Source organism: Xyrauchen texanus, chromosome 33 (genome assembly GCF_025860055.1).
Source record: "Xyrauchen texanus isolate HMW12.3.18 chromosome 33, RBS_HiC_50CHRs, whole genome shotgun sequence".
NCBI classification, from domain to species: Eukaryota; Metazoa; Chordata; class Actinopteri; order Cypriniformes; family Catostomidae; genus Xyrauchen; species Xyrauchen texanus.
The window spans coordinates 23,615,988-23,629,021 of record NC_068308.1 but is presented as its reverse complement, the minus strand read 5'-3'; the positions used below and the strand labels follow the sequence as shown (position 1 = coordinate 23,629,021).

The following is a 13,034-nucleotide window of genomic DNA, read 5'->3' as shown; positions in this document are numbered from 1 at the left end:
TTAATTATTATTATTTTTTTTTTATGACATTGTTGTTAGAATGTCAAGGATAGTAAGTAGGCTTTTACATAAAATAAACGCACAGCCAATACGCAAGTGGGTGTAAACTACAGAATGTCTTAGTTCTTGTGGACTTATTGTTCTGCGAATATAGAATTTTATTCTACTCCACAAAGGAACATTTATACATGGCAAAACGAAAAATGTAAGCTACTTTAAACCCCGTGTCCGCCAATCATGTGCAATGCCACAATTAATTATTGCTATTTTTATTATTGTTGTTGTTGTAATTAATCTTAACAATATTATTTGTATTATTATTAATAATAATAATAATAATAATATGAAGAAAAAGTGGACAAGTTTAAAAATAGATGAAATGAGGCAACATAAAAAAACGAAATTTATATTAACGGCCTTCACTGCTGTTTAAAATGTGATTATGTTCTCAGTTGATAAAATAAATGCTTGATTTGAACACTTCTGAAGTGAAAAGAGAAATTTCAAGAAACGAACAAGAAATTAATCTAATGTACAGAAAGGATTCACTGAATATGTGTATATTATCTCATAGTTTTTAACAGAAATTGTCAGTGTTATCTCACTCAATGAACAAAACAGTGATAGTCATTATATTAAATTATATTTATTTGCATAAAAGTGACCCATAACACTGTGTTTTCAGCGCCATTGACCAATATACAGTATAAAAACGAGCAGAATGAACAGACACTTAAAATCTCCAAGCACTTAACAGACAGTTACACACGCTTTATGGACACAACATAAAGAAATCTGCAGGAAATATAGTGGCGTAATTGCGATATCATACAAGCATGTCTAGACAACCCTAGATCTAAGGAAAACTTCGAATAGGACATGGACAATTCAATATAAATCTCGAGATAAAATTAGTATGAACATCTGCTGCCCAATAAAAGATCTCCAAGCACTTAACAGGGGAATAAAGGTGCTTTTGACTGCAACGATTGTCTGATAAACACAAAATAACAAAATTGCCTCTCCGGTTCACTCATTTCACGGGGAACGGCAATGAGTTCTACTCCACTTCATAAATGCCTTTTTAAAATGCAAAATATTCACAAACGAACATGCAAAATGGTCAAGTAGGCCTCGGAAACGAAAGGAAAGGGCGTCAGTCCGTTGAAGCGCTGGAAAAACAGCATGCTTTTCTCCTTTTGTTGAACACAAAGTGGCAAGATGGCCGGCCGCCTTGTTGCCCACATTTTCTCACCATTTCATATTTCTCTGGGCAAAAATGTTCCATATTTGTCTGACGGTGTATCCATCATACGTCGAAATCAGAGTCACTGTCTGTAACTGAGAGAATGGTCCCGGCGTCTCCCCGTTCGTTCATACTGGACACGCTGGTAGTGGGACTGGCGGCCGCGCACGGGGACTCGGCCGAGCTGTGCGGTGTACACCCGGACTCTGACATGGAGCGCAGGCCGCTTTGACCCAGTCCGTGATGCTGAAGCCTAAAATCCACACATATTTTCAGATTAAGATTATTTATGCAATGTTATATTCAAAAGTACATTATTCACAGACTGTATTCTGTAAATTCAACAGGGCACAAACTTGAATTCACCATTTGCAGCCTACTGTCTCATATTTACAAACCTGATTTTTGCTAAATTTAATTTAGTAAGTTAGAGCAACAATATTTAGTAGCCTACATTTTAACGGGGTCAAATAAAAAAATAATAATAAACATCACAGGGCAAATTAAAAAAATGTCTAAATGTATTATTTTCTGCCTAAATGTCAGCATGATTATAGGCCTACTTTGTTTTCTATTTCCAAAATGCCAATACAATAACACGTTTAATTAATAAAGCTACATTCTAAAACAATTAAATCCCATAAATTGGTTGAAATTATTAGGCTACAGAAATCTGCTTCTTTTGTTTTTACCAAATTAATAAAATGACAATCAAACAAGATCAAGCACAACCATAATCTTTGATTTCGTGTCAGTAATTATTGCATTGTATTGCAGTAAAGTCCTCGCCGATTTCAATTTAAACCATTAAACTGACCTGTTTTTTGCAGCTGCTGCTCTGTCTCTTTGCCTTCGGTTTTTAAACCAATTGCCCACTTGAGTGGGAGTCAGTCCTGTGGCGTGTGCCAGTTCCCTTTTCTTGCTCGGATTGGGGTAAGGGTCCTGTAGGTACCACTCCCTCAATAAGCCGCGAGTACGTTCCTTGAAACAGTGGGTCTTCTGTTCTCCATCCCAGATGGTCCGTGGCAAGGGGAACTTCTTTCGGACCCTGTATTTATCGACGGGTCCGAGGGGGCGACCGCGCAACTTCTCGGCCTCTTGGTAGTGCGCTTCGAGCCACATTGCTTGGAGCTTTCCGTGAGAGTCTTTGGTGAACTTGTGATTTTCCAGGATGTGGTACAATTCACGGAAGCTTCCCGTGTGATACGCGACAACCGCTCTGGCTCGCTGGATGGACTCGTGCTTGCTGATGGCATCGCAAGCTCCAGGTGCCACGGGCAAGGACCAAAGAAAACGTCCAAGCCTCTCGATGTCCCCGGTCTCCTCCAGCGTCTCGCACACGCTGGCCACCTGTTCCGCCGAGAAGTTTAGGGTGGGTAGCTGAAACATCGGTAAGTCCTCCGGGGACCGCGCTCTGGGAATGCTGCCCGCTAAAAGCAAAGGGCGATCCGCGAAATTGGGCAGGAAAAGATGTGAGGGATATAACTCTAAAGGAGATCTGAACACCATGGAGTCGCCGAACAGAAACAAACAGATGGGGAAAGACGACAAAATTGACGTCGCGTTTGCGCTGCTATCGCCGCAGTGCCACCGCACGAGTAATATCTAGCCTACCCTTAATCAACTTCGAGTGCAACGTTGACACATTTTGTTTCTCTTTTCTATTGGTCTTCTTGGTGTCGTGCTGTGGTTGTCATGGCAGCCCTGCCAATCACTGTCAAGCAGTGCAGTGCGCGCTGCCCTTCTGCACATTTGCTTGGCGCGCGGGGTTTTATCGTCGCTCCAATCAGAACTGGTCACTCACTGCGGGATGTTTTCGAGCAGGCGAATGGTGCGCCAGTTCTGTCGACGGTAGGAGGATCAATAGGTGAAATATTGCAATATTACTGCAAGGGTTTTGAATATAAAGGCGAATATGCTTCCGTGCGTGGGTGTGAAAGTTTGCGGGATTTCAACAAATAAATGATTTTTTTTTTTTATATTGAATTTCTTTTTATAGAGTTAGATAATATAGATGGGGTGAGAGATATGCAAATTTAAAAAATAGGTGAATGCTAAATTCGTTTACTAATTTCTCTCAGACAATAACGAGAGGGGGAACGCTTTAACGTGCTGGATTACGTCTAAAAGACTAATAACTGAGTCTAAAGGAACATTGCACTTGCTTGTAAAATGGTCATGCTTTGAAATAGTTTTTAACAGTTCGCATCTAAGCTCTGACTCTGGGAATATTCGTATTTGTTCAGTCTTATTTCCACGGCCGAGTTTTTCTTTAGGGATTTATTTTACTATAACAACGTTGTTCCGTGCAATTTTTATTGTTGTAATTATTTTGCCTCCTTATCGTTTAAAAAGGCCAGAAAAAACGTCAGTTTGAAACAAGATCGGCGTGTCCGGCCTGAGTCAAATAGCATTCTTTCACAAGGCTTTTAGTTTGCACAAAGCGTGTAATTAATGCCACAAACAAGTTAATTCTGATGGCCTAATTGTCTGTTTATCCTGGGGCTTAGCGCTTAATGGCCTTCTCTCCAGTGGGCATATCACTAGTGTCTTAGATTAAAGATTGATGTGTGCACAGTTAAAAGGCGGCGATGTCCTCAGATTTATCTTTAGTCCTTCAATCGAGTGACTGTTAGTAAAAACTGTCGTTATAATAATGTGCGTTTTGAATGATTTGAACAAACGGCATTGCTCCAAGGCACGATTTAAACATAATCTAAGGCTACAGGTGTTGGCATAATAATAACGGCAAACAAAAGCACTAATCTCGCGCCCCGTTGACGCAAGTAACGAGGCGTCTTTGTTCATCAGGATTAGCTAATTGGTTGAATATCGTGTTCACTGCAAATATGAATCTCTATTTAAGCGAACTGAGAACAAAATCGACCAGGAGCAAGTTTTGATATTTCACAGACAAACAAAAGGTCTATTTGGGATCATATTGATCATTGACATTTTTAGAATAGGCCTATAACAGCCAATACATTTTAAGGCAGGAAAAAAAATCTGCAATTTAACCGAAATAATTAAAGAGTTATTCTAAGTGTAATCTTTTCACAGGCTTGTAACACACTGCTGAGCAAACTATATATATATATATATATATATATATATATATATATATATATATATATATATATATATATATATATATACTATAAAAACCAACAGATCGGTATTATACACAGTTAAAAAGATTAGAACGAAATACAATGGTGTCTTTGAGTTTGTTTGGCAATACAGTTGATAACTGGCGATAATCAAATTATCAAATGAGACAACCTCGTTATACGACCTTAGCAAATGACCTTGAAATGACACAACGCCTCGCATTAGATCGGATGACAACTAAAACCTTCAAACACTCATTAGGTCGACAGTCAAATCTACTTATTAACGTTACAGATAACAGGATTCAAAATTAATCTGGATTTCTTTTGGATTTTCGTCGCTGGAGGAGTCAAATAAAACGTGGTCGAGTATAAGGCAATTTATCTGTTACATAATTACACAATTTAACACAAAAGCAAAATTTGCCAGGTGAATTTATTCATCATGATTTGCGACTGTTGAAAAGACAGTTGAAATGAGATTTGATGGAAGCTCAATTTGCCCTGTTGATCAACAGTGTCTGAAAAGAATATCCATAGTATCATCATGCAACAAGTCGCCCTTGATCTACACCGATTTTTCAGCTCTGACGCCGGCGAGGAGGATGAGCGATTTAGTCATTCAGGAAAAATCTGTAACCATAGTTTTCTCATGCTGACCAATACACCAGTAGTTCAACCTGTTAAACAAAAGCCTTTTCATGCTTGACCTCACAACTAATATTGTTTTTAAATAAATGAATAAGGTAGCCCATTTAAGGTGTTTTTTTTTTTTTTTTTTGCATTTAAGAGATTTTTATTTGATACTTTTTTATATTATGTAATAAATGAATAGTACCCATTTAATTCTTATTATTATTAAATATGCTTAATTTAAATTTTTCAAAACATTTTCAAATGATAAATAACCGAGCTACCCGTTAGTTAAAGTTAAAATCTTTTTGATCAAGGCTTGCTATAATTTGTGTGACAAAGATGTAATCAAATGAGCTAGCATGAATGCATTTTAATACCTTCCTCTGACGACAATCTCAGAATATGTGTAAATGGCATTCATAAAATAAAAGCTGCTGTTAACATTAAACATTACAATTAGACAAGAACTGTTTGTGTAAGTAAAATTAACTGCATGTGTATTTAACAATATGTGAAGGGTATAGAGGGGATATAAAAATTAACGGTTTGTTTAGATACCCCATGCATATTTAATTAAAGACTGCAGTGTGTTAATACCCTCCTACAAAGCAGACGTTGAGCTGTCTGAATAATAATCGAGTGTGGCATGTTGTGCTGGATATGAGGACATTACCTGGGCACTAAATGAATGATTCATATTAGACAGCTGTCTGGAGCCACCAACCATATTCATCACACAGCATTTAAAATATTTATTGCATATAATTATACAGTATCTGCCCTACTTGCTTTACCTGTCAATCCAATAGTTCTATTCTGATCTGCAAAAAAAAATATGTAAAGCATACTCCTACAAAACCATAATCAAGAGGCAAACTTTTGCTACATTTCGTCAACAGAACTGTAAGTTCTGCTTACAGACAGCTAGATGCAAGTGTTTTATTTCTCAATATGTTAGACTGAAAATTAGCAGAGAGCCCAAATTAAGCCTGAGATGAATGTCCTATTGCCCAGTCTGCAGTGTGAACCATTGCACACTGATCCATGTAGCATATGGTGAACACACATGTAGTGTTTTAGTGAGAATGAGGTAAAAAGATATTGAACACAGTCTCCTTTGTAAAAGCTATTCTATTAATCACGGCTATTAATCTAAACCTCTACTGACTAGAATCATCTTATGTTGTTTTAAAACGCTTTCTGGCCTGAACATGCCTGGTCATGCTGTTATAAATGTAAATTGTGGTTGCCAACATACAGAAATATAAGCTCATCCTGTAGTGAGTGAGAAGTGAGATTTTCCGCAACAGTGGCCCATAAACCTCTGTTTAACAGTATTGTCATTGGGACACGCTACTTAATGGCAGTATGCAATTTACCTTGATCCATGTGGCAAAATGTTCGGAGTATTTGTTTAATAATGGTATTGGCCATATAACAAAGGATTTCAGGACTCACCAATGAGACATATTGTGTGCGTCAAGATGTTTGTCTTTTTTTAAACGAGTAAAGAGAACAAAGATTTAATTAGGATCAAGTGATTAATTAAACAGTACTTGTAATGTCAAATTTTGGGATCATAACTCAAATATTCAGTATATTTTCTATGGCTTTGAGTACTAATAACTCAAAATTACAAAAAGTACAACATTGCAGCTGTGTGGGATAGGCTACCCAAAAGCCCTTGCACTTGAATAAAATATGTATGTTTGGTCAAGACAAGGGAACTTATGGAGAAATAAAATAATTGTTATTAAGAAGTGAATATAGTTTAATATTTATGCCTATTGTTGTTGTTTTGTTGTAGCTGATTGATAATTGTAATCTGTGTGAAGTCACCATTTGGGTGATTAGTGTTACGTCTGGTGAACTTGAAGCCTGTTAAATGAAAGTAATTCTTGTTTACTCAGTTGTACTTTAAAAAAGTGCAGATTTATGTACACTAAGAAGTACTGAGGAAAATCCAATGTGCTAGTTAACCTAGTCTAATCATAATTTCCCTTGTGTAAGCTATAACTCAATTCATATAATTAAATAAATCAAAGACACTTTAATCACAGATGAGTTCAGTTTAATTATAACTAGTAAACTGTACTTAAATAATTAAGTTCAATTTACTTGGGACAAATGAGTATGTTTACTAAAAACCATGCAAACTGATTGCCTTAAAAATATCTAAGGTCAACTAATTAGATTCTACAGTTTTTAAACTTATATATATATATATATACATACATACACACACAGTATATAATATGTACTACAGGGAAATTGTGACACAGCTACTATATCAGAGTAACTGTAAGGTTTTGAATCAAAAGTCCAGTTGAGTTTTTACCCCTCTATAAGTTTTTTATGTTGGTTTCAAGCAACTAGATCCAAAGCCTCTTAAATTAGAATACTTTTCATAAATATCAGGTTGTCACATTTTTATTGGGGCAAGTTGTCACATGTTTTAAATGTTAAAAATATATGCAATTTTATCATTAATAAAGTTTATAGGCCAAAACAATGGCTTGGTATTTCCTTTTAAATTTATTAAGTTTCATGAATTACTTCTGTTTCAAATTTCATGTTTAGATTTTTTCTTAAAATCCTTTAATGTGATAGTTTGACAGCATGCTTCATTAAGTCAAACCATTTAGTGTGCCAACATGCCCTGGCATTGGGGCCAGCAATTAGATAAACTAATTAGAAATGAGCTTCAGAAGCAATATCATTATTGTACGTACATGCTGACCACACTCCTATGGTAACCTAGAAGTAAAGAATGTAATGTTAATTGATATCAAATGACAGAAATGGGATCATCTGATTTTTGAAAATTTGATTTGATTACCACAATAAATTCATGCACACATTTACATTTATGCATTTGGCAGACGCTTTTATCCAAAGCGACTTACAGTGAGTGCACTTATTACAGGGACAATCCCCCCGGAGCAACCTGGAGTTAAGTGCCTTGCTCAAGGACACAATAATGGTGGCCGTGGGGATCAAACCAGCGACCTTCTGATTAACAGTTATGTGCATTAGCCCACTACGCCACCAGCACTCCACAATTTAAAACATTGTTTAAATGTAGCGGGGTAGGTTGTAAAAACAGCACACTGTGTAATGGACACTAATTTAGTCAGTTTAGGGATAAGATTTACATTTCTGCTTTAATTTGTAGGAGATAAACACTGTATAGGAATATTACATGAAAGTGTGAGACACACACACACACACACACACACACACAAACACTGAGATACTGGCATTGATACAAAATGTGTTACAACACTCCTGTTCTCCCCTATCTATCTATTTGTTTATTTATTTATTCTATCAACACAGAAATGTTAGCTCTTGATTTCTCTTGCAAGTAATAAACTACTTTCCACATTTTATAGATAGAACAAAAGCATTCCTGAAAGAGAAAATGAAGGAGCAAATAAAGAGAGAAGAGAGAGAGAGAGAGAGAGAGAGAGAGAGAGAGAGAGAGAGAGAGAGAGAGAGAGAGAGAGAGAGAGAAATACAAGCTTCAGACACAGAAGGAAACTGAATAGGAACTGAATTGGCCAAGGCATTCAAGACAGAACTAGTGGATAGATGCAGTACGCTGTGGAATGCCAAAAGCGAGGCTTATTGAGTGTTTTGAATGACCTCAGAGAACTGTACAGAGTGGAAGACTAGTGTAACAATTTAGGACTGCTTTTTGTAGAAAATTCCAATGCATAAAATTACAAAGGAAACATTGCTGACCACTAACTGGAAAACATATCTGACACTGAAATTGAGTGAGACTTAAGAGGTCAATGCCAAATTATGGTGGTAGCAGATGTCATGTTGCACAAAGCACTAAATCCATTTACATCATGATTAAAGATGTTAATATGGTGACGTTGAAGGCATTATTGCAAAGAGCTTCCAGCTGTGTCACAAAGCAAAGCCTATCACACTCACAGCATCTACTCTCTCTCTACTAAATATACAGTTAAGTGAATATATGTATGTTTTATTATAGATGCTTTAAATGTTTGCAGCTACGTCAGGTACGTGCTGGTATCAAGGTGAACTCATAAACCACTCTGCAGGTGGAAATGCAGCAGGCATGCTAATACACAGAGATTACGATTGACAGATCGTGTAGTTCTCCACTTTCATGATGAGCGCCATTCCACAAGAGGTCAGTGTGTAGGCTTAGCAAGAAAGTTTCTGTTGAAAAGCATGTTTGCTGTCTGTGAGGCTCATGCTGTTCCAATCTCCCCATTCCACTTATACTCGGAGAAGAGTAATGAGTAGAAACCCATCAAGGCAGAGAGCAAGGAGGAAAGGGAGGAGGAACGCAATTAATTCTCAATTCAGCTAACACCGAGAGATCAGAGCAGGACTGGGCTCATTAAGTGTCACACACTAAATTAAATGCTAAACAGTCACTAAACGCCAAAAACATTCAATTCCACCTCAACAGGCAGTCCCCAACTGCATGATTTCTTTGAAAGCTCTGCCTCCTCCTTGGACATACAGATGCCTCCCCCTCAATCCATGCTTTTGCATCTTGTAATCAAATGACTAGCAAACACAAGTGGTGCTTTTCCACTCACTCAATCTATAATTGCTTGTAATTAATCTTATACATACTGATTAACGTCCCCTTCAGTCTCTTAAATAAAAGGTCAGAATTTACTTCATCAAGGAAAAGATATGCAGCACTTTGCTTTGGGCTACCGTTTAGACTCTGTTGAGGTCTGTTAAAATATGCATTAAAATACCCAGCCTTGCCTGACAGACTCCTCACCGTTCAGCATCAGTCTATTTGTATTCCTAGAAAAGCCTTGAGACCATGGGTGGGTTGAGCGACAACAAGAGGATGGCTAGATCAGGGCAAGCCAGTGGAGTGCTGAGGGAAACCACAGCTTGGATCTACATGGAAATGCACTCTTCAGACAAGCTGATTCTGGAGAGCTGAGGACAAGCGTACCCCAATACCAAAAGCTCCCTCTCAACCCTGTCCCGGGCCTCATTAAATAATTATAGTTCAGGCCCTGTCCCCATTCTGCCTCTGTCCTCCTCTCCCCTTAACATATTTTGGTTAATTTGTTAGGGCTTTCGGCTATCAATAAGAGTAAAATTCACAAAGGATATGTGAAAGAAGTCAGAAAATAAATTCAGTTTGGACCTGCTCATTGTGAGGTGGTTTCTTCGGTCCATCTTTGGTCAGTTAGTAGAGCTCCTGAATTTGTTGACCTCCTCATAGTCTTTTTCGGTTAATGGTGTGCATATTGTAATCCTTCTGATTTCTTAATGTGGGATCTCAAAGGACAAGCAGAAGCAAGACTAAAGCTTGCAGAGTCAGGACAAAAGGGGCTTGTAATACACACAACCTGGGGTGGAGATTTGGGAGTTAGCCTCTCATCTTTAGATCCAGGCCTGCTGCATAGATCAATATAAAATATGGAATGCTAACATAATCATTATGGAGGGTTACCTGCTTATTTATACAGAGGCCCATGAATCAATCTCACTGTGCAATTATTCCTCTCATCTTTCCCTTTTAACATCCTTGAAAGGCTACCACACTTTATCCTTTGTTGTTGCAGAGATGCAGCACTGTAGCCACCAAAGGTCAAGCTGTAATGAGTGTTATAATATGAAGCCAATGGCTTTCAGTACCTGAAGTCTTGATTGTTTAGAGTCTAAAGGTTTTTCCACCATTGGATCTGTACCGATCTGGTCTTGTTTACACGGTTATGGTTTATTTTTCCATTGTGTTGCTTTAAAATCAAGAGTTGAATGGACTGACTGGGCAAGTGACCAATCATAAGTTGCCACATACTAAAAAAATGGTCCATCAGCATCGTTTAGCACAGGTAACTAACTGTACACAGAAATCCAGGCAGGGAACAGTTTGTTGTTGTATCACACCAAACCGTGCTCAATAGCAAATATTACTGGTGCCGTTACTCACTGTGTTCAGAACCACTCTGGCCATTGGTAGAAAAGTGGCTAGTGGCCACATACACATCAATACATTTTCACTTCGATTTCACCCACCTACCCGAACACCATTTTCCTCGACAAAAAAATGCAGACTTTGGAAAACAATGGCATTAAAAGCTGGGTCAGAACAGAACTTGGTTTATGATATGACATAATACACAGCCAAAACCTCAAGAGGCTGTGTGATCTCCTCCTAGTGTGTGACCAAGCCAACAAATTGCAATGACATTTGCGTCTTCTGATCATGACAATATGTGAGCACTGAGAGAAAAGGATAAAAAGGAACATAGTGAGTCTAAAACAAGATTTCAAGAACAAGAACTCCACTCTCCAAGCTTTTCCACATGTGTTGGAATTCTTGAGAATTTCTTGTACGGACATTATTATAGAACATACTGTAAGTGCTTGTCTAGCCTCAGTGAACAAACCTGCAGTGATAATCACTCCTTAAGGAGAAAATGTAGCATTTCCTAGTCATGTAGGCTACACAGAATGAAGCTGAATTAAGTTGCTCTTGTATCAACTTAATTTGGAGAGGATTATTGGTACATTTCTGAAGTGTGTTAGACAGTCTTGCAATTTCTATATGTGGCATTGCTTCTCTATATGAGGCAGATTTGAGAGATTTGTGATGGTAAAGGCATAAAATAAAAAACTACATCTTGGCACAGTCATTCCTCTGTGACTTACCTGTGACAACACAGAATACTTTTTCATTGCAACTCTGAGAGGTCAGAGGAAGTGACACCAGCAGCGCTGCCTGCAGCCATAACGATAGGGCAGAAAATAGAGAGACAGCCATAAAAAATTCATCAACCTCATGCAAGGTGGGGGAAGGCAGAAACAGGACTGGTGAGGGGTTTAATTTGCCCAGGGAGAAGTGCTGCAGTCTTCTGTGCTCCAGCGCTGCTGTAATTAAAGGGACGAGGCCTGCGGAAATTGGCTCGGACCCCTCTGTAGAGCATTGTCAACCCCGCCTGCTCACTCTCTTCACTGCCTATTCTAAAATCAATTATCTCCACAAAACAGCTGTAAGGCCCTCACTGCAGCCTCTTGCTCCTGAAGTGAGGACAACATTTGAAATTCATTACCATATAAAGCAAATTGTCCTTTACGTATTAAGCAGCATTCGCCTCTTTACAAATTGTTTTTCCCCCCTCAAATCTGATGACAATTTTACCCCTTACAGCCTCCTGGTGTGAAAACCAAGCAGTGAAGGTTGATTGCATAATTTATAAGCCAACAAGGAAACAAGAGATGGAACATTCATTTCTGATGTTTACATTGAAGGCTGTCTTTGTTTATCTTGATGACGAACAAATCCCAGTGCATTTGATTTCAAACCAATTTGCTGCACAGTATAGCCACTTATACACCATAGTGCCAAACGGTTCACAGTCAATAATCGTTCCGGTTGCATTTCCACTTGAGCACGTTATGGTACAAAGAAAAAGAAAAGTTTCTGGCCTGGTTAGCAAACCGTACTTAACCATGCTGGTGGAATGAGTTTAATATGTGCCAACTCATGATTAGTAAATTGCACACTCATTCCTTATACTGGTTTCACATTAACAGAGTGGAAAACGAAACCACAACCATACCAGCAAGCACAGAACAGTACAGAACGGCATGGTTTCACAGAATCGTTTGGCCCGATGATAGAAAAACTCATTATGTAAAAGTTTAAGAATTGCCTTCCCTGCCAAAAAAAAATAAATCAAATCTGTATGGCTGGTCACCAGCAAATGTGCTTTGAAATCTGGATGTTGGTGTGCTGGAAATCCAACTAAACCAGCAAGACTTCTTTGGTTTACACTAGTTTTGCTAGTAAACACCAACTAAACACTAGCCAGCATAAACCAACCTAGACCAGAATGGGAATTGCATGCTTGTTAAGCAGGTCTTCTCAGAAGAGTATTTGTGCCAGAGAACTCAACCTTGTAATTCTCTGACAGATTCTCAGATAGTTTGAGGAAGTTTTACAAATTTTCACAACGAACAACCCTGACTGAACTGAACTTCTCTGTTATCCTGCCACATGAGCATACAATATAATG

The 13,034-nt window shown here is 38.1% G+C and overlaps 1 protein-coding gene across 1 annotated transcript; it reads right to left on the bottom strand.

Annotated features, from left to right (window-relative positions):
• Positions 1-668: 668 nt before the first annotated feature.
• On the bottom strand, positions 669-2,865 carry six3b (SIX homeobox 3b). Its single transcript, XM_052103280.1, has 2 exons — positions 2,064-2,865; positions 669-1,499 (listed from the first exon to the last, which is right to left on the bottom strand). Exons 1-2 carry the CDS (start codon positions 2,753-2,755, stop codon positions 1,310-1,312), a joined length of 882 nt encoding a protein of 293 aa, XP_051959240.1. The 5' UTR covers positions 2,756-2,865; the 3' UTR covers positions 669-1,309.
• Positions 2,866-13,034: the final 10,169 nt, after the last annotated feature.